The sequence below is a fragment of the Arvicanthis niloticus genome, chromosome 1 (genome assembly GCF_011762505.2).
Source record: "Arvicanthis niloticus isolate mArvNil1 chromosome 1, mArvNil1.pat.X, whole genome shotgun sequence".
Classification (NCBI taxonomy): Eukaryota; Metazoa; Chordata; class Mammalia; order Rodentia; family Muridae; genus Arvicanthis; species Arvicanthis niloticus.
The window spans coordinates 46528728-46555436 of NC_047658.1; the positions used below are offsets into that span (position 1 = coordinate 46528728).

The 26709-nt window shown below is 45.1% G+C and overlaps 1 protein-coding gene across 2 annotated transcripts in view; it reads right to left on the reverse strand.

Moving 5' to 3' along the window:
* Slco3a1 (solute carrier organic anion transporter family member 3A1) overlaps nt 1-26709 on the reverse strand; it is a 282952-nt gene that overhangs the window by 209788 nt on the left and 46455 nt on the right. For both annotated transcript variants that reach the window (XM_034499330.2, XM_034499329.2), the window contains exon 2: nt 20971-21436. In XM_034499330.2, the coding sequence (XP_034355221.1) occupies nt 20971-21436 (466 nt within the window). The remainder of the gene's footprint in view (nt 1-20970; nt 21437-26709) is intronic.

A 26709-nucleotide genomic window follows, 5' to 3' on the forward strand; every position in this document is an offset into this window, starting at 1 on the left:
CCCAGGGAAGAGGTGGCAGGATGCAGAACAGAGCCTAATGTCATCCAAAGGCAGGGACACTCACTCAACAACCAGCTCAGGCTGGTATGGAGCATACCCTGAAAGAGGAGTGGTCCTACTCTGATTCCTAGGCACACTGGCGGCGAGCTTGGGGTCAAGGGTGCTGGGCAATGAATGTCCTTGGATCATCTTGTTGATTTTCAGGATCATTTTTTAAAAGTGCCATATATTTAAGCACTGGCTTGAAATTCCCTATTCTAGCTGAGCCACTTCTATACATACATGATAAGGGCCAGAGTCTGAAGCTGAGGTCCCAAGTTCAACCCCACTGGGTCAGGCTTAGTCACTCCACTCTCTTCTTCTCCAAACAGACTTGCAGGGAGAGGCTCAAGGGCAGTGAAGAGCTCTCATGGAGCTGGCCTATGTAAGCTTGGTAAATACCCTCATCCACTGCTACTGTTTATACTGAGAACAGGTAAATGTCAGGCCTCTGAGGAAGGTACTAGAAACAGAGATGAGGCTGACCTGAGCCTGGATCAGGAAAGAACACAGAAGCCTGACTCTTTCCACTCCGTGTAAGAATAGCTGTGACTATGTAGGACCCAAGAATGGAAAGCACAGGGAATGAATGGCTGAGATCCGGGAGAAAAGAAGGCAGACCAGACACACATGGAAGAACTAGCTGAGTGCAGGGTGGGAAGGAATGTCTATAGTTACTGGTGCGCAGTGAAGAAGCAGGCAATGGCTGGAAACACTGTGCCAGGGCTCGAATGCCTAGATTCAAGGCATGACTCTGCTTTTCTAGCTGTATAGCTCTGGGCAAAAGACTTTGGCTGTCTGTGCTACCTGCTAAGGCCTGGCTGGGCCTACAGAAGGGTTCAGTGGTCAGTGCAAGCTTCCATCGCTGAAGACAGCAGTGTGTGACAGTGATGGGTTTGGAGCTTAGTGGTATTATAGCAGCAGGGAGATTTTGAGCAATGTGCAGAGATTGGAGAAAGGCCATGAGGGATGTGGAGGGCTCAAGAAGACCCAGGGCATAGTAAGCATGGCTCTGGCAGGCCTTGCCCTTCCCCCATTCCCTCTGCTTTTGCTGAACTGATAGATTATATCCCTAAAGCTAGCCACCAAGGTCTCTTCCTTTATTTGGCCTTTTCCTCCTCTTGAGGCTGGCCACCAAGGTCCATGTATCAAAGTCTTGAAGTCTAACAATCAAAGGCCCATTTGGTCACCTAATTAACATGCCCGATCAAAACAAACCATCTCATCCTAACACCGGGCTTCCCTTTTCCCCTTTATAAAATGCCATTTGCCTATGAGCCATGTTTGTCTCCTATCTATCTAGAGGCTGTTTCGAACCTCTGGGGCAAATAACCCTCCACCCCTCTCCATTGCTCCCTTGTCCTCTTCTCTTTCATCCTTTATCTTTTGACTTTGTCTCTTATTCCCTGCTCTTTGTCCCTCTGGGACACAAATAAATCTCCTTTGTGCTGAGAACTTGGCCTTGCTGTGCCTTGTACAAAGTTTGGTCCTTTGAGGCTGAATATAAGCTGTGGGCTAGACCCACGAAGAAGCAAGAAGCAGCAACTTGGGGCCTATCAGGTACGCATCTAGGCTTGGCTGCAGATACCAAGTGAATGGAGGATAGAGGTTTTCTCATCTACAGAGCGTGGGGAACATCTACCCCACAACGCTGGAAGGTGAAGTCTTGCTGCAGAGCCATGGCTTCTTCCCCGTGTCTGAGGCAGATTCTAGGAATAGAGCAGGCCACAGGTTAAGGGGACCCTAGAAGGTGGAGCATCACAGTCCAAGCTTGGGAAGCCTACCATCTTCAAGGATGGGAATCAACCTTGACTTATGCTTTCTGTCCACCCATCCTCCACTGCACCTCTGTGATTACTAATCACAGGTGGGCCTGATATGCATATAAATGCTAAACAGGAAATGCAGCTCCCCACTGTCTCTCTCTGGAATCTCTAAATTATCAGTCACCTAATTAGTGCATTAATTAATTTCCCATTGCTGTGACAAAATGTCTGACAGAAAGCAACTTAAGGGCAAAGGGTTTAGTTTGAGGTCACCGTTCATCATGGCGGAGAAGGTAGATCAGAGGAGCAAGAGGCAGCTGGTCCTACTGTGTCTGTCCACTGTCAGGAGGCAGAGAGAGTGAATGAATGAGTGAGTGAATGAGAGTGACCAGTGAATGCTGGCACTCAGTCTCATTTCTTCTTTTTATTCAGTGCAGGGCTCCAGTTTGGGGAGTGGTGCTGCCCACATTTGGAGTAGCTCTTTCATCCCCAGATAAACCTCTCTGGAAATACCCTCCCTGATATCCCCACAGGTGTGCCTCCTAGATAATTCTAAATCCAGTCAATATTAACTATCACAGGTAGAAAGCAGTGATTATGAGGCCCTGGGCACAACTTCACTGGACCCTGGATGAGTGAGTTCATTTCCCAGATTCTTGACTTGTAATTTGGGAGATGTAATCACTTTTTGTGGCTATCTAGAAGCTAAATCAGCAAACTTCAGCACAATGTTACAGTCGGATGGGAGAAAGAGACAGCAATGCTATGTGGCATAATGGAAAATACAGTTAAGAGCAATGCACTGTGTACCTCAAAAGAGCTACAAGGGAGGAATCTGAAAGCTCCTGTCATAGAGAAATGATAGAAACTGAAGGTAAGAGATATGTTGATTACTGTGATTTGATCATTACCCAGTGTGTGCATTAATGAAAATATCACATTATGATAAACATATATATATATATATATCCAATTATTGTGCTAATCAAAGAATTAAGTAAAATAAAAGGTTACAAGCTAGCTTAGGGTCATAATTATACAGCTCTTAAGAAGTTAAGTAATAACTTAACTAATAGAATAACTTAAGCTAATAGAAGCTTATATGTTTCTACTTCATTTCTGCTGAAAGCTGTTGGTTTATAGATATTTATTTAAAAGCTTCAAATTAAAATTCTGAAAAACCCTTAAAATTTGATTGCATAAAAATTACAAAGAACACACATGCACATCATCATCCTCATCCTCATCATCATCATCATCATCATCATCGAGCAGGTTGGCACATGGAAAGGACTATTACATGGTTGAAAGGAACCATTTTGTAACCATGACACCAATCCCCAGATACCAACAGGCAGTGCACTGAGCTCTCTGATAGCATTGCATGCAGCTCCCAGAGTCACTCCCTCTCTTGGCTGTTAGATTCACCTCCCTCACGTGCCATTTCACTTATCACTTGGGGATTAAACAGAAAAGATGCTTTCAAGTGGGAGGGGAGAGGACCTAACCTTTTCTGTGTCTAGCCTTGCACAAGGAACTTGAGGACATTGAAGTTTAATGTCACAAGGAGCTCCCTAGAGGGGACCCCTTTTTTAATGATGAGCAGAACCGGTCTCAGTAAGCTGTGAACAACTGGCCCAGGTAGATGGCAGGTGGTGTGTGTGTGTGTGTGTGTGTGTGTGTGTGTGTGTGTATGAGTATGTGTGTGTGTGCGTGTGTATATGAGTATGTGTGTATGAGTATGTGTGTGTGAGTGTGTGTGTGTGTATAACCCCAGAGACAATTTCTATTAATTGTTTGTTCAGAGATTCATTCATATATGTATACATGCATTCACATATATAGGTATACATGTATGTAGGGGTATGCACTGGAGGCTGGAGGACAACATCTCAGGAGACATTCATCTTGTTTCTTGAAGTGAGGTCCCTCACTTTTATCTGGGGCTCAGGGATTCAGCTAGAGTAGCTGGACAGCAAGCACCAGGAGTCCCCATGTCCCTGCTCTTCCACACTGGGGTGACAAGTGTTCATTACCACACCTGGCCTTTTCTTGTGTGTGCTAGGGATCACAGGACCTCATGCCTACATGGTAAGCACTTTATCAACCGAGACATTTACCCAGCTCCAGTTTTCCTCTCACTTAGAATAAAACTAGTAAGAGGACAAGGAGAAACGGTTACAATGACAAGCCATCACTGAGGGCTTACTGTGCGCCAGGTAACGGCCTGCAAACTCTGCTCATTGCACAGATGTGAAGATCAACGATAAGAGCACGGGCCCAAACTGCAAACTCTCAGAAGCTGGGGGGGGGGGGGGTGCTCCTGTGTCACGTTGGAAACATAAGCAACATGTTGTGCCTGGGATATTTTCTCCCATTCTTTTCCAGCCACCCATTTTCACACTGTACCCTCTTCTGTAAAACAGGCTCAGAAAACCCTTCCCCGTGTGCAATGTGGTATAGTCCCAGCCTCCCACAGGACCTGCCTCAAGAGCTTACTGCTCTGCTACCTGCTCACTAGGTGAAGTAGGAAGATGACAGCTGGGCACAGAGCCCTTATTACCAGCATCTCTAATGAGCCCTCTGGAGCATAAGCAGAAACTGGTTTCTCAAGCCAGTGGGTGGCTGCCTTTTCCATCCTCAGCCAGGAAGCCAGCATTCCTTTCACCCACTTCTCATGCAGATGAAACCCCCAAAACAGGGAACTGAAGTATTCTGGCCCGAAGCCCTTTACAAGGTGGGTCTGTACTCAGTGCAGAAGTGAAAGACTCCATGTCTCATACTCATAGCAATGGCACTTGTGGAACCCATACGGGTGACATTTGGTAGCTATGAGGGAAAAGGGATGGGACATTAGAACTCAGGAACGTGCAGCCTTAATACCCAGAGAGTCTGTCTACACAGAGGACTATGGGGCTCAAAGGCACTTGGGGACTCTGCCACCTCTCAGGACAACCTCACCCTTTCCCTTGGAGGAGCTCCCTAGCTCTCAGATGCACCTGCAAGAACCTCATTATCTCTAGGAACCTGCGGTCCCTGGAGTCAGTACATGCTTTTCTAATTGTACAGAAAGATCTGGTACCGGGAATAGAGCTCTAGAACCAAACACTGGGTTCTTATGGCACTGTTCAGATTCACGGTGCTCACACTCTGCAGACCAGAACTGCAGGAAAGAACCTTTGCAAGAGACAAGTGTATTCTGTAACCCGAATTCTCCAGCATAGGAGCCGGCAGCTACTTGTGGAGTTTGACTGTTTTAACGCAGGTGAGGACCTGAATGGTCAATGTCATGTGGCTTTAATGAATTTACAGCCACATGTGGCTAATAAGTGTCCCATTAGAACATCCCTAGATGGTACTTTGGGGAAAAAATCAGCTGGTTTTTAAATCTAGAAATCTAGGTGGGGTTGGGATGACATTTAGACCTCTGCTTGATAAGAATGAGTTAAGTACTTCCTGTGGACCAGCAGAACATTTTCTAATCAGAGCTTTAGTAAGAGATATGCCATCACCCCCATATTAGCTATAAATAAGTAACCACAGAGCTGAGAAGGGGCAAAGTACTAGGAGGAAACCCTGCCAGCCTGGGTCAGTGTCCAGGCTTCCATCAAAATCCACACGAGGCCTTACTGTGGTTAGCTTAAGGTATGACGAGGGTTATGGTGTTCTTGTCATGAACAGCTGTGGAGATTTTAATGATCCTGCCTCATATCTCCTCTCCTGTTCCCAAAGGCTAATAACGCTATCCCCTCAAGCAGTTTGGAGGTCTTGAAAGATGCCACTGTGCCTGCTTCAAGAGAGATGCCTTCCAAGAAGAGGCCAATGAGAAGTGTAAAATCTCCTGAACGAGTGACTATCACAGGCTCATGTCTGCTCAGCAGCAGCTCTGCACAATTCACAGGCCTGAGACTCTGAGAAGCCACTAGGAAGGAGGTGGTTTACGGTGTGTAAACGGTACCCGATGGACCAGGTACTCTAGCAATGACCCTTTCTCATCCCCAAATGTCACCACCTTTCACTAAGATTCACAAACATTTCATTTGGATTTTTCCCTTAAAAATGTGTAAATTGTGTAAGAGGCTAAAACTCAGGTAACAAAGCATTATTTTCCCATTAAAAATATGCTGAGGTTATTCTATTCTAGTGTAGCGCACCTTCAGTGCCCAACTGGTTGGGTTAAACTGCTCTCTTCCTAACAGCTAACAGAGATAGACTAGATTTTAAGGTGAAGGCAGGAGGAGGGGAAACACTTCCGACTCCTTCCCTGACCTAGAACCTCTGATTTTTCTCCTCTCTTCAGCAGTCTCTCTCCACACCTTTACTCCCCTCTTGGGTGCCCGCTTCCCTCACTGGAGCAGAGTTAAGACCACACAGGCAAACACACTCCATGCTGCTTTTCTTTTCTCTTCCAACTCAAGAGGCCACTTCTCCCATCATCTGTAGAGAGAATGGACCTTTAAAATTTTCTCATCTAACCCAAGAACCCTAATCAGGAAAGTCACTGGATGTCAAGCTGCTCAAGAGAGCTGCCTCTGAAGAGTGTTACCACCCAGAGCCCAGTGGGTTTTGCTCTTCGGTAAGCTGAAGATATACCCAGGCAGGGCATCTGAAGTTTAGTGATCCTCAGAATGATAAAGAACACTGTCAAGGATACTTTACTGGTTTTCATAAAGCAAATCAAGCCTGAGCTCCTAGCAACTACTAAGGAAATTCAATTAATTCATGAATACAATATCATCCACTTGGTTGCTTCCAAAATGATCTACATGCCACATTAGAAAACAAACAAAGATCATCAGTTTCAATGTGGCAATGTTTGGAAGCCTCATGGGAAAAGAAAACCACCTATCATGTGTCTTATGATGGACAAGCAGTGTGATCACTCCTATTCAAATCCCCAATTCAAAAGGCCTCAACCTTAAAATTTCTTTCAGTGTCAATATGACACTCTAAGTCCTGTGCACTTGTTATGTGACAGTTTCGAATGGAATGGGTCCAGCTGTTGGTGCTTTGAGATTTTTAATTTCATGTTTAGCTTTGTTCAAGCAGTAAAGTTCTTACAAATACTCAAGACCGTGAAATGGCTCAAATCTGAACCACTTCTGGTCCTGTGAATATCACGAAACAGAAACTCAAACTGTGTGGGTCATTCCATGTAAGGGACCTCCTGCCTGAAGCAGTTGGGACTATAGATCCAGAATGAATTGAGGATGCGGGTATCAGCAGGAGACAGAGGGTAAACCAAAGAACAGCAATGAGACTGCAGAAAACTATAGGGTAATGAACAGACATCTTTAATTCTGTCCAGAGGAAAGTGATGGAAAGAATTGTTCAGAAAAATGAATGTCAAAGACAAGTGCACAGGCTAGACACAGAGATACATGGATGCAAGGATATCACTCAGGCTGAGGAGGCAGGAGGATGGCCCCAAGTTCAAGGTCAAGTTAACTGGTCTATGCAACCAGAACTAGAACAACCAAGACTACAGAGTAGGTGTCCGTGTCCAACAAACAAATAGCAGACAAGTCAATGGCTGCACACTGGACATGTTAGATCTGACATAAGTTGTTTTATTCCCCCTGAAGATAATTAACTTGAACATTAACACTAACTGTAGATTGCTTAGCATTAAGATAATGTTAATAGTATTGTGATTTTCCTTTTCAAAAGACCCTCTTATCTGTGGCTAGAGAATTGGGTCAGCAGTTAAGGGTACTCGTTGTTCTTGCAGTAGACCTGGGCTCTGTTCGCATCACCCACATGGTGGCTCACAGCCATCTGTAATGCCACTTCTGGAGGGTCTGACACCTTCTTTTGATGTAGGTAGGCATGCCTGTGGGTGTACATACATACATGTAGACAAAACACTCATACCCATAAACTAAAACAAATTGTTTTAAAAGCTAGAAAAAACTCAACACTTTAGAGGTAAATATTGATGATTTATTATATTTCCAAAATGTGTACACATGCACACACACACATACACACACACACACACACATACACACACACACACACAGAGAGAGAGAGAGAGAGAGAGAGAGAGAGAGAGAGAGAGAGAGAGAAACAGAGACAGTCAGACAGACAGACAGAGACAGACAGAGAGATGGGGGAATATTACCAGCCTTATAAAGGAAAACACACCTTGACAAAGGCTGCAGCCTCAATGCCCCTCAAGGACATGTTTCTAAATGATGTCAGCCAGTCACAAGATGACACATACCACATGACTCTATTTATATGAGGCACCGAGAGTCAAGTTCATAGAGACAGAAGTAGAAAAGTGGTTTTCAGAGTCTGGAGAAGAAGCATTGGGAGACCTGTGCAGTGGGTAGCGCTTTAGATGATTAGCTCCACGTTCAAGTGGAGAGGGTAGGGTCTTCAGTTCCTTAAGGAAGCATGCACTCAGGGGTGGCTGAAAGCAGCCGTTCCCTCCCCTAGTCTTCTGTAGACATAAGTTCATGTCCAGGGTCACTCTGTTGACAGTCTCCACACGGCCCAGGGCTCAGCCACCATAAATGACACACACTGCAGTGGGTGGGAGGCTTCGTGCCTGGCATCGCTTTATCTATCAGAGCCCTGCTTGTTCCCTAACCCTTTTCACATGCCTGTCTGTGGTCTGGAATGTCCTCCTCCCTCTACCTGTCCAGGGGTGATCTAGAAGGTTCTAAGTTTCCTTGAATTGCACGGGACAAATCCACTTGCCAGAGTCTGGGCATGCAAAACTCAAGTCCAAGTTGCATAATCACCACGGATGTATACAGATTAAATGCTGCTGGGCCAAAAAACCGTAAACAAAGCCATCTGGTGAATAAGATTTTCTTATTGTAGGAAAGGGGGGGGGTGTTGAAAACAACTCTCCCTCTCAGACTCACTCCCTCTCCCCCTCTTCCCCTCTCCCTCTCTCCTCCTCTCTCCCTCCCTCCCTCCCTCTCTCTCTTTATCTTTCTCTCTCTTCCCTCTCCTCCCTCCCTACCCCCTCTTTCTCTCTCAGAAGCAAAGCTTCATCTGATAAAGTTTCTAATTTTCCAGGGAGCTAAATCCTGAGAACACTAGGATTCTCCTAGGCTAGAGGTGTCTGGGTACTTTATTTGTTACTGACGAAATGACAGTGCACAACACTGCTGTGTTTTGTACACAAGAGACACAGAAACAATGAGGTAGTTGGGTTAAGAAACTGTGTGTGTGTGCACGCGCACACACGCAAGAGAGAGCTTGTTCCCTTGTCAATTATGGAGGCCAGAGATCAGTGCTAAGTGTTTTCCTCAATATCTCTTCCCCTTGTTTTTAGTCAGTTTTTCATTAAACTTGGAGCTATTTCAGCTAGACGGGCAGACCAACCAAGCCCCATGCTCCACTGCCCCTACCTCTCTCTCAGTCCTGGGATTACAGACACATGCCACCAATACTTGGCTTCTACATGGGTGTTTAAGATATGCATTTCAGGTTTCATGCTTGCATGGCAGGCACCTGTGGCAGGCCATTTCACTATTCCAGGTTCAGTCACTATTCAGCTTGACACTTGTAGAACTGGATTACCCAGGTGATAAGATAAGCATGGGAAGGGATAGCAATAGGACAGGGAGATTAGGCACCAGGACAAAGATCAAGATCTTAATCTCAGTTTGGCCATTCGTCAGCTATAGGAGCCAGGACAATGTTCATCCTCCTACATCTGCAGTGTATTCCATCTATGAATAATATTTACCTCCCTGGACTTCATGAGGAGGGGAAGAGCACATGCCACAGCTCAGACCCCCATGAATAGCAAGCTAGTGTTTTCAGTGCCATGATGGTCATTATCCAAATTCATAAGCACTTCAGACGCTTGCCTAAATACGCAGACAACTGTGACGGTTTCTTTGTGAAAATAATGAATACTAAAATTAAACGCTGGCTTGCAACCAGTATGAAGGCCCAAACTAAAAACTAAAATCAGAAGCACCAATGTGGGTTACAGATAAGGGTATGTATGGCATGTTCTTCCGTCTGCCCAGTAGCCTCTGAATCTTGTCTTTAGCACCGGAATCACAGGTATCAATGTATATTTGGATTGATGAGGTGGAGCCACCTAGATGAAGGCAGGTTTCTTTGCCCTGTGACGCTAATGGCTACAGACAAAGCCAGGGTGAGGAAAATGACTGAGAGCTAATAATAAATGCTGCCTGGTTCTAAGTGTCCATACACAATTCCTGAATCTATTAGATCCTCACTGTGCTAATGAGACCTCTTACTGGGAATTCAAATTCCCTTTGTAAACTCCATTAGCAGCCTACAAAGCAGGTGGGCAAATGTGAACTTTTCATAGGGAAGCAAAGTCTTGTCTAGAAAGGGAAGCAGGAAGAAATCACTGACATGTATACTGTATTCTCGGAGCATCAGAGAGATGGATTGGAAGCTCTCTTTGGAGACAAGTCAGAATGAACCCCCCCCGCCCCCCGTCTCTCTCTCTCTCTCTTTCTCTCTTACTCGCTCACACACACACACACACACACAGAGACACACACACTATCCTATTCTGAAATAGGATAATATGGCATAAAACCATTTTTATCTGCAGAGGAATTTTTGTGAATGGAGCAAATATCCCTGCTAAAGTTTTGCTAAAAAGTCAGTCCAGTTCATTTGTTTCCCCAGATGACTGCTTCGGTCCCTCATGACTCGGTCTTTGATTTGCAAAGTCTCAAGAGACTATCTTTTAGTAAGAACACATGGAAACTTTTGACTCTAGAGTTCAAATTCTATTAATGATTCCAATGCATTTTTAAAAATCTTTCCCCTTAAAACAGCATTAAGAGAGTTTTGATCTTATCTGTGCATTAGTTCAAACCTCCACAAAGAATTGCTGAATATTACCCAAAATATCCACAGCTAGGCTAAAAGAAGAGATGGAAAATTTCAGTTCCATAAGAAGTTCTTGCAGGAAGTGATGACATGAGGGGGCACAGGAAGAGAGCAGTCACCAGAGTCACTGGGAACACATTCTGATTTCCCACCATGTCGCCCAAGTTGTTAGGACAGCAACTCTCCAGGGAGCAGCTCAAGTTGAGACGACCCCCCCCCCAAACTGAATAATAGTCAGCCCATCTCACCACAACCATCTTAAATGTTTCTATTTCACTCAACATAGTCTGTCACCAAGGTCAACCCAACCTAAGCATTTTCTGGGGCTTTAATCATTTGGGGGTCATAAGCCTTGCTAAGATGCAGGTGGAAGTTTTCCCTCTGAGAGCATACATACATCTCAGTCAACATATAAATTTAGAAGGGAAGAATCACCCTACCTACACTAAGCCCATCACAGAACCTACAGCTTGAAGGAGTGCTGTAAAGTCACCTCATTGAGTCCTGCTATTTGTAAGGCAAAAACTGCAGGATTCCAACTTTAAAGATGATACTTAAGGTTTTATGAGTGGCCATTAACCAACTAAGACTTTGATATCTGCAAACTGCATCTGTGGCATGGACTAAAATAAGCATGCCTGTGCAAGTGCACTCTCGCTCTTCCTCTCTCTTTGTCTCTCCCTTCCTCCCCTCCGATCCCCCCCCCCCCACACACACACCACATTCACATACACATACCACTTGGCAGAAGTGAAATGGCATCGCTGAGCTGGATGGAACATATTCATTTAGCTTATTCATTCCTGACAATATGAAGTCATTAGAGGGAGTTAAGGAAACTTTGGCAATTGCAAGCATGGAAAGAGAACGGGGTTGGTTATGTTTCTCCATTCAATAAACAGGGCCATTGACTAAGCTGTATGTACTCACCGCTCTCTGCCTACATAAGTAATTTGCTATTAAACACATACTGTTCTTGTAAAAAGCCTGACAATGGGTTATTTTTACATGCTTGAGTTTGGAGGGATAGAGACAAGGGGTGGGGCATTCCCCCTTGTCCCCTGGTCCCTGACCTGCAACTTAAATGACTATGAGATAATAAAATAAAACACAAAGCCAAAACCTTCAGCCTAGCACTTATTCTTTTATGTATTGACTCAGGAGCTCTGTCTGCAGAGTATTATGATGCATATCTTGGTGCTGTGAAAAAGCCAGCACTTCCTTCAGAAGCCAACCACATCCCAGGAGTTGAGTTCAGTGATAGTTATGGTTTGAATATGAAGTATCATGCTTTAGGCTCACGCACAGAAAGTAATCCCTAATTAGATGAAGCTTGGAAAGGCGAAGTCCTGAACCTCAAATGGTGAGGCTGAGCTGGACCAACAAGGTCACTGGGGCAGCTGAAGGCTAAGCCTGTTCTCCAGTTCCTGTTTCACTCTCTGCTCCTTGCCCTCTATGGTATAAAGAGCCTCCTCTTTCTATGCCATAATGTCCTGGTTCATCATGGGCCAGAACCTAGAGCCAAAGGCCATGGACTAAAATCTCTGAGCCAAGAGACAACCTTCCTTCTGTGAGTTTTTTTCTGGCATATGATGACAGCGTTAATAAAACTAACCGTTATATTCATCTTTCAAGGTGCCTGGTTGACTCTCAAGAGGAAAGCAGTGCAACACAAATCTTACATGACACAGCAATGTTCAGGCCTAAAGAGGTAGGATCTTGCCTCTAACTGCAAGTGCTGAGAAGGATAATTTACATAGCCAAATAAGTAGGATTTTGAGGGCTGGACACCAGCTTCAAGCATAGCAAGTACTGGGCCATCCCCCTGCCCTCTGACCCTCCAGGTTGACTCGCTTTGCTGCTGTACTCACTTCCTCTGCCTGTGGCGGCCAAGATGGACATTGGACTCCTTGTGCATTCTGGGTTCTTACCCAGAATGTTCTAGAAAAAAGTTAACCGGTGTTTGTCTGAATCTAGAGTAGATTCTGACTGAGCTACTCCTTGGGACAATCACTGTAGACCAGAGCTTTTTCTCTATGTCATAATTGGCTATCCCTAGACCACATGATCATTCGTGTAGCTCACAGAAACCACTTGGGATAGGAAAGGCTATTCCTCAGTATGAGAACAAGATGCTGGACAGACAGACTCCAACAAGTGTCTATACTATTCTTCTAATACTCTTTGGCAATAAAGGGTGGTTAACCCAAGTCACAGAGACAACACCACTAAACAGCATAACTTTCCAGACAGCAAACCCTTCACTCCATCAGTCCTTACAGAATGCTTCTGAGGGGTGAAAAGAACACAAAGTCAAGATTATTCTTAGAAAAAGCAAATAGTCTGGGAATAAACTTTACAAAAAACCCACACCTGTTATAGAGGGAGATCTTTAAAAAATGTTTTCTTTGAGAACAACACTTGTGCTACAGTTAAGGAAAGACAATAGGCCTGTATTCATCAGCCAGGTGCAGCAACGTGGGCTGTGGTGAAAGCCAGTCTTTGATATTCTGGTGGAAGGAAAGTGCTTTTGCCAGAATCTGTACCTCCTCATGTCCTTCTGGACCTCTCCAGTCTTCTATTCTGTCTATTGTCCACTTCAATGCTATGTCTGAATGTCTGTTTGCAAAGATGCAGTCATCCAACCACCTAGAAGACATTTATGCCCAACCAATCCAAACTGTGTTCCTTCTCCATACTTTGTGTCAATCATCATCCTTATTTTTAAAAGGCATTAGGCATGGCATCAGTCGGATCAGTATCATTAAAGTCCACGAGCAGTCTCCCTCATCCCTGCCAGGAAGTCCAATACAAGTTACCAGTTGATTCACTGTTTTGGTTTGCATATGAAACACCTCCCAAAAGCAAGTGGCAGTGTTTGGGGAAGTTGTGGAGCCTTAAGGAAGAAGGGCCTAGCTTATGGAAGTAGGTTGCTAGGGTGACAGGCCTTGAGGTTTTATGGCCCAGGCCCACTTCCTGTTCTGTTTAGACTTCCTGTTTTACCAAGGAGGAAGGGGTTCAAGCTGCACAGGCCTACCACCCACCGCCATGCCCTCGCAACACAACGGACTCTGTCTTCTCAAATCATGAGCTGAAATCAACCACTGTTACCTCAAGTTGTTATGTCCATTCTTTAATCAAAGGCTGAGGGCTTCCAATGAGTTCGCAACACAGTCTTCTTGGAAAACAAGCATCTTTAGTCTCTCTTAGAAATCAGCAGGTTCTGAGGTGGGCTAGAGAGATGGCTTGAAGTTCAGAACACTGGCTGCTCTTGCAGAGAACTGGGGTTTGATTTCCAGCACCTACACAGTCGACCACCTCTGCCTATAAGTAGTGTTCCAGGGAATCTGATGCCCAGTTCTGACCTCTACAGGGCACACAGGTGGTAAACAGACATATATGCAGGCAAAATAGTCATTCGAGGACTCTGGTGGTTTAATTGAGGAATGAAAAGGTTTCTGTTCTCATGGATCATACTTGCTACTGAAAATCACAACCTGAGGACTCTTGTCCAGTGATCTGTCCTCAATGAGATAAGCCTGCCACTCATCTATGCCTCTGTTTATAAATTTGTAAATGGAGACACTATAAAAGATGACCAAGGAAGCGCTTATTGATTCCGTCCTTCCCTTAAGATACACAATACTTGTTGCTTAGGAACAGTGAGCCTTACCAAACACCATCATACTGATAGGGTGTTGAGTTCACAGCCACTGGAAACCCAGCCAGTCTGCAGGAGTGAGGTCCACAGAAGCAGGAGGATTTAAATCTTGAAATGACTGCAATACTCCTAACTCAAAACGCTCACTGTAACCTAGATGGTGAGCATAGCCATGATGTCCAAAGCCACCAAATGTGAAATATATGCATTTAGAAAAGAAGGAAATCCAGCTACCCTCACAGGCAATATGGAAGCCCCAGATAAGGACTTTGGGTGAGTTGCTTAACACAGTGCCAAAACACATTGAGATGGCATATCACCAGCAGCTGGGATGACTGGAGCACGGCCAAAACAAGCTGACCACTTCCAGTGCCATTTAGTTCAGAAAAAGAAATTAATGAGAGAAACCTCAATATCAATGAAGTTGCAAGAATATAATGAGCTACGCTTGCTCCCAGGAGGAACAGCTTTTCAATTATTTCTTTTAAAAGAATTGCAGTCACGGTGTATTTGATCCATACCCGACCCACACTCTTTGGAGAATTAGAACACATTTTACTCAATGTCAAGTTAAAATAAAAACTCATCAGAAGCAAAATAACTCTTTGCTCCCAGGGCTCTAAAAAGAAGTGTGCTTCTCTTTGGTGGCTGGCTGGTACACTTGTGACCTTTGTACTAAACTAACACTTGGCAGGTGAAATCTGAGAATAATTCTCTTTGCATCATTAGCTAAAACACAGAGGGCTGATCTCGGTTTCAATCTAAGTGATAACAAAGAGAACAGGATATATCAGGTCTAATAGATATGCCACTCGGGTCTAATAGATATGCCACAAAGCTCAGAGCAACTGTCCTGTGTAATCAACCACACTGCCAGGGTCCCTGCTCCTCCCATAGGTCCTCTCCAAGATGCCCCCCAGACAACTACTTCCCTCTAGCAGGATCTCACTCCTTCCAAAACAGCCATGCTCAGGAGACTGTGCAGCCATCCCTCGGCCTGTCTCTTCTTCTTTGTGTGTTAGTACTGTGGACGAATCTGCTAAACACACATACACGATTCAAAATGCTCTGATTTCACCTTGATTCCAATCTGTATCATGAAACCTAGATCATACACATGGGAAAATTATGCATACAGCCCATTTCCCCAAGGAACGATTGCATAGCAAATAGGAGGAATTTAAATGGACTCCACGCTACTTCCTCTTTTGTGGGTAGAGAGTGCTGCTGCTGTTTGCTTTATTTTAATGGCACTCAGGATCAAACTCCAGGCCTCATGCATCCTATCAAGTTGTCTACTACTGAGCCACAACTCCCTGTCTCCCATTGTGTGTGTGCGCATGTTTCTGTATATGGGTCCATGTGTGTGTGGTTGTGGTAAAAGGCAGAGAACAGTCTTGAGTGTCAGTCATCAGGCACTAGTGACCTTTGATTTTGAGAATTCTCTCGCCTGTCTGGAGCTTGGCAAGTAATTGAGGCTGGCTGGGCGGCTGGGCAGAGAACCACTGTGTTACTCCTGTCTCTACCTCCTCAGCACTGGAATTATGAGCACATGTGCCAAGCCAGGGTATTTTTAAAATCTGAGGTCTAAAGATCAAACTTGGGTCCTCATTATTACAAAGCAAGCCCCTTGCTGACTGAGCTTTCATTAGGTGTAATGTTATCGTGAAAGACAACTAATGGAAGGCTTCTCTGTGGTTTGCAACAATCTGTAATTCTATCATTATTACAACCTAAAAGGCATTTGAAAAAAAAAATTACATCTTTAAGTAATTAGTAGTATAGGGCCTTTGAAGAGGTCTTTGATGTTAAATGCCCCCCTATGAATGGGCCCTAATCCAATCAGATTGCTGATCATGTTTAGATAGAAGTTAGCTTATAGAAGTGATCTTAGAGTCATGTGACCCTAGAGGGACAGCCACAAAATGAGTCAGTAGTATGATGCCCTTCTATGAGCTACAGAGGGAAGCTTCAGGAAATACCAACCTCACCTATACCTTGACCTCTCCAGAACTGAAAAAAAAAAAAAAAAAATTTTTTTTTCTGGGGTTTAACCTCTGTCTTAGTAAGGGTTTTACTGCTGTGAACAGACACCATGACCAAGGCAACTCCTATAAAAACAACATTTTACTGGGGCTGGCTTAACTCAGCGGTTCAGTCCATTATCCTTAAGGTGTGAACATGGCAGCATCCAGGCAGGCATGGTGCAGGAGGAGCTGAGAGTTCTATATCTTCATCTGAAGGCTGTTAGCAGAATACTGGCTTCCAGACAGCTAGGATGAGGGTCTTAAAACCCACACCCACAGTGACACACCTATTCTAACAAGGCCACACCTACTCCAAGAGGCCACACCTTCTAATAGTGCCACTCCCTGGGCTATACAATCCACCACAACCTCCCAGTGCAGGATGTTTTGCCCAGCAAACTGATGCACTGCCCCCATGGTCCAAGCCCTCTGTTTATTTGAATTTGTCTTATGACAGGTCTAGTCCTTCAGCCCTTGGCATCTCTTCTTAGGAGCAGAAGTGAGGATGAACCCATTAAAGAAGGAAGCCTTAGGCTTTAAACATCCCTTCTACCCTGGCAAGTCTGGTGCTCAGGGGAGTCATCACACTATGGAAAGGCTGCAGAGGGGGGCGAGCAGAAATGTGTCTGTTGGGACCATAGTACACAGTGAGAAAGGGTTAGAGGAAGATGTAAAGAAGGGAAGCTCCAGAACGGTATGAGGCAAACTTCCTGATGGCACCGATGGCTATGGCTAATGAGAACGGAAAGAACAGACAGGTTTCATAGTCCAGAGGTCCTGAGCAGAAGGCAGACTCCACCAGCTTCTTTGTTCCAAGGGGCCTGGGCTCTGGTCTCACTTCATCTTTATACATAAGGAACAATGGTACATCTCTTTCCAGAAGCTTGATGTGAATATGAGCTATGCCCACCCATGTCCAACCTACCCTCAAGCACCTATTCTAGTTTTGAACCCCACTATTCACACCAGCAGCACCCTCTCTTCACAGACTCCAAACAGAGTCCCATCTCTGCTGCCATCATGCTTTGGCGCTTCCCAAAGGCTTCAAGCCCTCTGGCGGAAGTCCTTGACTCCTGCTTCAGCCTGGATCACACGAGCCCACCACCCATCCACTGCCTTCTGAACAGACCTCAGACACACCTGGACACGGGGGCACTCTCACACCCACAACCTGGCCGAATCCAGATCAATGCTATCTACAAAGTCGTTTGGCCTACAGCTTTCCCATGTGCTTCATTCACAACAGCAAAAATTCTGAAAGCTCCTTTCTAACCACTGACAACATTACTAATATGGTATATGCTCACAAGGGAATATTTTGTATGCAGCCAGAGCTATAGAAGGATATTTAGTAACATGGCGAAAAGCTCATAAAATATTAAGAGAAATAAAATTACAAAATCTTGTTTATTATAAGCACTTTTTTTTGCTGAAAAGCATATCAATGCAGAAAAAGAGACTAGAATTATATATACTATTGAGCCAGGAGTAACTATTTGCTCATTACTTTTTTTTTTTTTTTTTTTTTTTTGTAGCTCCAAAATGGCCAATAGTAAATACGTAACACATCAAAAAAAAAAAAAAAAAAAAAAAACTAAAGGAGCAACCAAGTAAAAAGCCAAAGTAAAGTCCATGCACCATCTTACTTACAGTGTCATAAGAAGCAAGTGCCACTTGATGTATTTCGAACTTGGAGAGACAAAAGGACAGCTAAGGAAACTAGGCTAATGGATGGTCACACCATGGAGCTAAGACATGACTGGACTCCTAAAGGATTGACTCTTGGACCTCAGGTGTGCACAAATGGGTTTTCACCACAACCCTGCCCATTTGGTCCCCATGGGAACAAAGAGTGCCACGCGCCACCCGCGGGTCATTATCCAGCCATCCTAGGAGGCTGGGCTCCACACGCTGCTGTATTGAAATGGAGAGAAAAGGCTGCCAGCAGAGCTCAGTCCCCATTCATCCAGTTTTGTCTGGCGGTAATGAGCTCCCTCAAGTCCCTCCTCACTTTAGAAAGGACTGGCTTCAGGACAGGGCTAGCCTTGTGAGTGCGACCCATGACGGAATCCAAGGGGCTCTACAGGAGTTCAGCCAAGAGAGTCAGAGGAAAGAATCATCTTAGTTGTAAAAGCTGGAGGGACCTAAGCTGAGTTCTTTCACTTTTGCCGGCACATGGGAGTCTATAACCTGGCCATGGGTGTGTGGCCGGTACCCATCTGCTGACCTACTATGCAGACAGCTAACAACAGTCTGGTCTCAGGTGATCTATAGCCTACACAGTGCAGGCTAACCCTCCTAGCCCATACAGGTTACTTGGAAACAAGCCTATATTTTCCATTGTAATATGTACATTGTTCCTGTCTCTGATCCAGTGTTAAGTTAGGCATGTTGACAAAAAAGACCCCCTCTAGGCTTGCTTTTCTGCAGCCAAACTTGAGGGCAGCAAATATTCTCCCTTCCCAAACAATTCATGTCTATACCTAGAGTTTCAGCTTCATTTTCTTCTGATGCCCCTCTTCTCTGCAGTGTGTCCCCTTGGATACTTCTAAAAGCAAAGTTAAATGGCTTCCAGATCTAGAGCCTAATTAGAAGAGATAAATGGTGTGACAGTCTCACCACCATGGACATGTCTTTATGGCTCCTGCTGTAAATGAAGTACAGGCTATTCTCTGCATATGCTACAGTCTTCTGAAACTGCTCCTGGAGAATTTAAAAAAAAAAAAAAAAAAAAAAAAAAAAAAAAAAAAAAAAAAACCACCTATGAAGGCCAATCTGTGCAAAAGGCTTGCTCTTGGCTACTCCTTCTAAACAGACCCATGAGAAGATTTCAGAGAGACCTGGAAGAGCTGTCTGCACAGTTGTGCAGGGCCACGGTTTAGAATTTGCTTAGACGGACTAGGTCACTACACTATTCATACACTGTGCAAAAATAACACTCAACTGATTCTTCCATAGAGGATAAGAGGAGCCCAAGTATAAATTTGGCTGAAACAGTCTTTCTACCAAAAGCTAACTACAAATCTCATGGACTAGATCAGAAAATACTACTAATACTAATACTAATACTAATACTAATACTAATACTAATACTAATACTACACCTTACCTTGTTTTGTCCTACGAGTCTTTGGTCTACCTCCCATCTCCCCCAAACCCAAATCACCCCCCCACCCCCCGTAGCATAGAAACCATACTTCATTTGACTGTTCAGAAAACACATTCAGCTTTTCATTGGCCATTTCCTTCTGGGTGATAGGATCCATTACTGCTACCAGAAAACCACTCTCCCAAGGACGTAGGGAAGCATCCTCAAAGCAAAGACTAGTAGTCCAGCTGTAGTTATGGATACCAACTTAGCAACTCAGTGGAACCCTGCCCCCCCCACACCCAGGTACAACATAAGCCTTAACCATATGGAGAAAAGGGACCAACTGGGACTGTGCATCTTTGCTTCAACAGTTCTAAGCCCTGCCTGTGACACAAAGATGTCCTAACTGGGTTTGCCTCGGATAGGGGATGTTTCATGTTCTACTTTTCTCTCATGCATATCCTCCTCCTACAGAAAGGTCACACATCCATCTACAATACACTTGTTCAATTAAGGCATCAACTCTGTGGCAGGCCTCTGGCTGGATATGTGCTCCCAGACATCGTATCTCAGAATGTTCAGGCTGTGTCAAGTAGGAGCTTGGTAGGTAAGAAGCTCATGCCGAATTTGATTCAAATTCTATTTTAATTTAAGCCTACATAACTAGCTGTATACTTCAAGGCACATGACAGTCAGGTGACACCACACTCTCTCAGGTAGAGGTTACTCTTTCAAAGCTCCACATTCAGTGGTGGGAGATATTTTCACTGGAAGCAAATGTATACATAGCAAGTCAGGGCTAGAGATATTTGGAAAGTGACCATACAACTGTCCACCAGCACTTGGTCAAGGACACCATTTGCCACATGATCAAATTGCCATTTAGCTGTTTCCTGAAACCCTAGACCTTAGGGCTCTTCCATCTTTGCGGTATAAAATAGCAGAACCTACTTCAGCAGAAAATAGTTCTATATAGTTTGCACTTTCTTCATTTCTTCCTAATAACCAGTTCTTGGGCAGGTTTCTAGTTGAAACACTAGCAGAAGTTGCCAACTTTGAGTTATAACAAATGCTGACAGTGTAGTCAATTGCCTCTTTAAGTCCAAAACAAAACAAAAAAAAATACAAAACAACAAAAGAAAAAACAAAAAACAAACATACAAGAACAATAAAACCAAGAGGCAGTTTTGATTCTTCAAAGTTACGGTTTCCTACATGAAACAGACCTTGGTAAACACTAGAGAGTCTCAAATGCCCCTGCACCACAACACATACAAACAAAGTAGATTAGCCCCAAACCCCTCCAGAACAGATCTTCCTCACTGCAAGTTCTGCATCTGGTAAGAAGCAGGTAGCATAGAAGCATCCTTTGGAAAGATTTTCAAAAAATGGTCTAGTTACATTGTGCCTAGTTCAGGCATGTGAAACTTTCTGGCGATCTAAACCTGGAGGCCGTTAGTTCTGTAAACCAGTGCTCCAGCAAAATGGGGTCCAACTTTGCACCACTACACCAACCCAGACAGCAGGGGCAGTACCTACCTATGTAGAGCGAGGAGTCCTTCCTGCGTACGTGATCATCAATGTAGGAGACCCCGAGGGGCTGCACGGGGGTAGCACCGATGCCCAGGAGCACCTGAGCCCCAATGAGCAGCAAGTACATCATGTTCGTGGCTGTCCGGTTACGGCAGATTAGGTCCGGGTCAGGCCCCTCATCACTGCTAGACCCATTGGTGGCACAGACATCCCGGCCTTCTGCTCCCCATCGAATCTCGCCAGCCTCATACTTGTACTGGTGGGTGAGAAATTCAGGCAGTGCCGAGAGCAGCGCACCCAATGCCATGACAATCCCACCACAGCCGATGAGGCGCGGTCGGTGCCCACGTGCTCCGAAGTAACTTACGAAGAGAATCAGCGCCAGGTTGCCGATCTCAAAACTGCTGGCGATCACACCCACATCGGCGCTCTGAAGGTTGAACCTGCGTTCCAGGGTGGTCAACACGCTCACCTGAAGGTGGGAAAAGGAAAATTCAAAGTCCATCTCAGGAGACATGCAAGGGGACAACCGCCTGCCCTTCTTGGACCCACCCACCTGTCTGATGATGTGGCTCCAGATGCAAAAGGCAGGTAGAAACCCAGTGAATTAGACAAGCATCTTCTTCATTTGATAACCCTAATTCAATGGAAGAATTTACTTTCTTAATAGCAAAGATGATTTTTGCCAATATCTGTGTCCATGCAACTTTTCCAAATGCATGTTTTATATGAAGTCTGTGGATATTCAAGAACAATGGAACCAAAGGCTCTTTTTACTAAGATACCAGCCTCCAATACCTAAGTAGCAAAGCAGCCCAGCTAGTTTAGCTCAGAAGAATATTTTATTTATCCATGCATGCCCCATCCACTCTTCTGCAGGCCCTAGACAAGCTAAGGAAACCCACTGCCACTGAGCTACAATCCCAGAATTCTTTTTGATTTTTGGGATAGAATCTTACTAAATTGGCCATGATGACCTTGAACTCGTAATCTCTATAGGCCAGGCAGTCTTTGTACCTAGAGGCTAGGTAAGTCTTGACCCTGTTTGAGCCTCCTCCTTCAGCTTCCTTATTGTTGGGATCACAGTCTGACACAATCAGGCCTTGTAGTGGGATGATACTTGGCACCATTTCCTTCTGGAAGTTTCTAAGTGACATAGGTTTCCCTAAAGGTTATCTAATAAAGCAAACAAACAAACAAACAAACAAAACCACCAAAATCCCTCTGAACTGTTGTAAGCACTGTAGCCCTGCTGGGATGTTTTTATAGGATATTTTTATATTTCCCTTCTCTTTTGTATTCCTGTCTGCCTGTGTTTGTTTAACAATATTTCCTAAACACATGCTATTTGCCTGGCAATGGCCTGGATAAAATGGACAGAAAAAAAATGAGGACACCTGGTCTTAAAGGCCACCTGGCAGGAAGGTACACACAGACACGACTGAAACATAAATTCAAGGGACGATATGCTATTAAAGGGCTCATTATCGGGAAGATGTAGTACTCTTCTGTTTGTGGGTACCATGACGTGTATCACAGGAGAACAGCTTTCCCTGTTATGAGAGATCTGGCAGATGATTGGCGTCCTCACGGCGCAGGGAAGAACACTTGAAGCAAAGTTATGAACAAGGGGAACATGAGTTCCCGACGAAGGAGAAAACTGACCTAGATCGTAACAAGCCAGGAACACCGCTGTGAACAATGGAGACAATTCATGCCAAGTGGTGGTGGGAGAGCAGGCACACCAAGAGAAAACAGAGGTGAATCTGTGCTATTCCTTAATCTGCCGTGACCCTGGCCAACTCAATTACCTTCCCTCAGCTTTGATTCAGAGAAATCAGAATCCTAACAGTCCTACTGTGATGGATATGAACACAGAGATGATAATGCAAGTCTGCTGGCCAGAGAAGCCTTCCATTCCAGGGTGAGGCAGAACAGAGAGATTATAAACTGCAAGGGTTAGGCCAGGTATCTGTGACCAGACTACAGGAGTCAATACTAACTCCAGGTAACCAAGTTACTTTGTGCTCTAACTCCCTCACTGTGAAAGGACCGTAAGATCTGGGGCCAGGATAAACCTAAACCGTACCTGAGGGGATGCCAGGAAAGGACAGGCGGTAGCCCTTATGAACATTGTGGTATTTCTCTGGTTCACTGGGAACATCCAGGGTTTGAAGAGGCCAAGTATCACACGAAGTAGTGGAAAAGGCATGCCAAAATAAATAAATAAATAAATAAATAAATAAATAAGAAATAAATGCTAATAGACCAAACAAACAGGCCCTTATGGAAGTTGGGGAGTGTATACGCAAGGGCCCTCATCGGTACAAGTGACAGACAAGAAACGTGGGAGAGGCTTTATTTCAGACAGACTGCACTAGATCTTCAGACTGTTAAAGGAAGGGCTGGGAGGAGAGTCCAGAGGGCAGGGAAGGGAGTCCAGAGAGCTGGTCTTCCTTTAAGATCATACACAGGGATGTGCTTATAAACACCTACTCATCCACAACCTTCTAATCCTGTCCCATCTGCTGGAATCCAAGCGCTTACCCAGACATCTGTGATAATGGTGATGACTAGCACGCCTCTGTGTGCCCTTACTATTAAAAGAACAGTGTGTGGCCAGGTCACCGTTCCTCCCTTCCTCTCGGGACACATATTTAAGCCCTTTAGCCTAGAGGATCTCAGCCCCTGTCAGAAGTGCTGAAGCACATGGTGAGCACCTGGGCTCCCACAGTGTCTGTGACTCAGCCAAGCTCTGGGGGGGGTAGTTGTGAATCTGATTCCCAGCTGACCAGAAGGAAGGTGAGAGGCAGGCTAAGGTGGTGGCACATCATGGGGATTTTTCTTTCAGTACCATTCCAAGGGGCCAGCCCCACGGAGCAGCTTTGGAGCATCTGTCACACACTTGATCAGCAAGGCTCCTATTCAGGGTCCAATTCCAACGTGCCTTCCAGCCAAGGGCAACCCACACCTCACTGGGCCCCACTCCTTTCTCTGAATAACAGATTGCAGATGTTGAGAACAGAAGATAAACAGGCCCTGGCCTGGTTACAATGGCTCTTAAAATGCTCCCAAAGATGTGCTTTCTGAAAGCCCTGGGCAAGAGAAAAGAAAGGCTTCAATTATTCGCATCTTTCTGATGTAACAAAAGCATGCGTGGCAGACCAAATGCTGTGGCTTTAGACAGGTGATGCTGCAGTGTGTAGGAGTAATTGGGTAGGTGGACTAACAGCCTGGGAGGTGGAGAACAACATGCTGAGCCTGGAAAGATGACCAAGGAGGGCTGGATGAGAAGAGAGCTGGGACTAGTCAGGTCAGCAGGACCCCCGGCACTGATATAGACACCAGGAGCAGAGCAGTCTGATGGTGTCTTAACATCGCATTGCTGTGACAAAATGCCCCAAGACAAACAATATACAAGAAGATTTGACTTGTGTTTGATTTGAAGTTTCAGCCATAGTCACTTGGCTTTGTTGTTTCGGGTCTAATGGATAGGCAGAGTAAGATGGTGGTCACCACACAGTGGAATAAAAATTCATAGCTACTATTTCACAAAGGCCAGGAAACAATGGCCAGGAAGTGAAAAGAGAAAGGAAGGAAGAAGCCAGGACCCAGGATCCCACCCTGCAAAGGATCATCCTAATGACTTAATTTCACTAGGCACTAACTAGGGAAGGTTGTCTGCCTCCCAACACCACCACCAGTTGCAATGAAGCCTTTAGCACTTGGCCTTGGGAGCATTTAAGATGTAAACCTCAACAGGTAGATCTGCAGGTGACATGGTGCTTGATGGATGCTTGGTGCAGGAAGGGCTAAAGCGAAGTCTCGTCTGCCATGAGGCCTAAGGATGGATACAACAGACAACATATCTGGAACCCTGGAACCCCAATGAAGGCTCCAACTCAGCAAACAGCCTCCATCAGAAACTACCTCACGATATTTACGTTCATGATGCCAGGGAAAGTTGATGAGGACAAAGACTGCTGCAGGCAAGACACAAAATAGTCAGTTTTAGAGCTGGCTCATGCCCAGGGTTCCCATCCTGTCTCAAACCAGGGTCTTTCCTCCCTGCAGCCTCCTGTGGGCCCCAGTGAAGCTCATCTAGAACAGCAGTTAAAGTTACTGCAGCCATTCTGAGATGGTACTTTGTGGATCAATTAGATCGGAGGCTAATGTCTCCACTCCTTTAAAGCACAGTTTTCAGAAGCTGGACTAATTAAGTATGCATGAGACTATAAAAGCCACTTGTGGCTTTTTTATGTGGTAGAGACTAATCCAGCATGGAGGGAGCCTAGTGCTGAAGGGAATGGCTGCCTTTACTTAATGGGCAACGGGGCTAAAGGAAACAGCTGGATAATTAAAGACAGAGACAAATGGACAGGGATTCCAGGAGGAAAAGAGAGGAGGAAGCTCCCTTACCCTGGGCCAAGTGGAAATGAAGTTAGTGTGAGAAGTGACAGCATCTGCTAGGCTTCTGTTACATTAACTAAGTGGAGGCGAAGAGGCAGGGAGGGAGAGAAGAAGGGAGGGAAAGAGAGGGAGAGGAGGATGAAGGGAAAGAGTCTGAGAGGACAAGAGGGAGGAAGGGAGGGATCTACATTTCAGAATCTCATGACCTCTTGTTAATGACAGTTCCCAGGGCTGGGCAAAGACTCAGTGAAGTGCTTGCTCAACGAGCATGAGAACCCGAGTTCAATCTCCAACAATCATGTACAAAGCTGGGCATGATGGTGCACAGTTGGAAACCCAGTGCTGGGAAGGTAGTGCCCCTGGGTTCCCTGGCCAGCAAGCCTAGGCTAAGTAGTGAGACCCAGGTCCCAGTGAGGGACCCTGTCTGAAAAAGCAAGAGAAATGGCTTCTGGGGAAGTATATTTCAGATTGATTTGATCCCTGGTATCCACCCACCCCTTACCCCCCACCCCACACATGCACAGATGCACTTGTACATATGCGCACATAGGAAGGGCTTTGATCCATGGTGACATCAGTACTGTAGGGCAGGATGGCCTATGGGCAGACATGTCTGAATCTTCCCTTGCTCTGTAAAGAAGTGGCCCAGGGGGAGTTACTGTGTACTTTTCAGCAAGAATCCAGGTTCTCAGGACTGTGGTAGAAGATTTCAATCTTCTAAGAGACAAATAAGCCCACATGTTCACTCTGGCTTGGATGATGGGGCTGGCACTAGCAACTGCAATCACCTGGGGAGCTCTGTGCAAATAACAGTGCCTGCTCCCTAGGCCTCTGTCACAAAGGTGATGATGCTAACACCCAAGAAGGTAGAGAGTGTTGTATGTATACCTCTGACATATGTGCGCTTAGGGCATTGGATACCATTGCAAACTAGTCTATTCTTGTAGCTTTGTAGTGGGAGAACCTTGAGGTCAGTATGAAACCCCTGATTCAAGGAGTATAAGGTCTTGTCAGGAGATGGATATATCCATCCCAGGCTGACCATGAACTAACTCTGTAGCCCAAGCTGGCTATAAATTTGAGATCTTCCTACCTTACCATACTTAGTGTTAGAATCATGGGCCTTTATCAGCATGCCTAACTCCAATCTGGCTTTGAAAGCTGTTCATCAAGCTAATCATCCAGAGTTCATTTTCAAGCCTTTGCAATGGGTATAACAGTGCATGTTCTTGTGAACATCACTGGGACCCTCTAGCCAGCACTCAGTAGATATATATCAATAAACTATTCTTAACACTAGCATACATGATCTGTGTGCTTTCTTCAATGTACTCT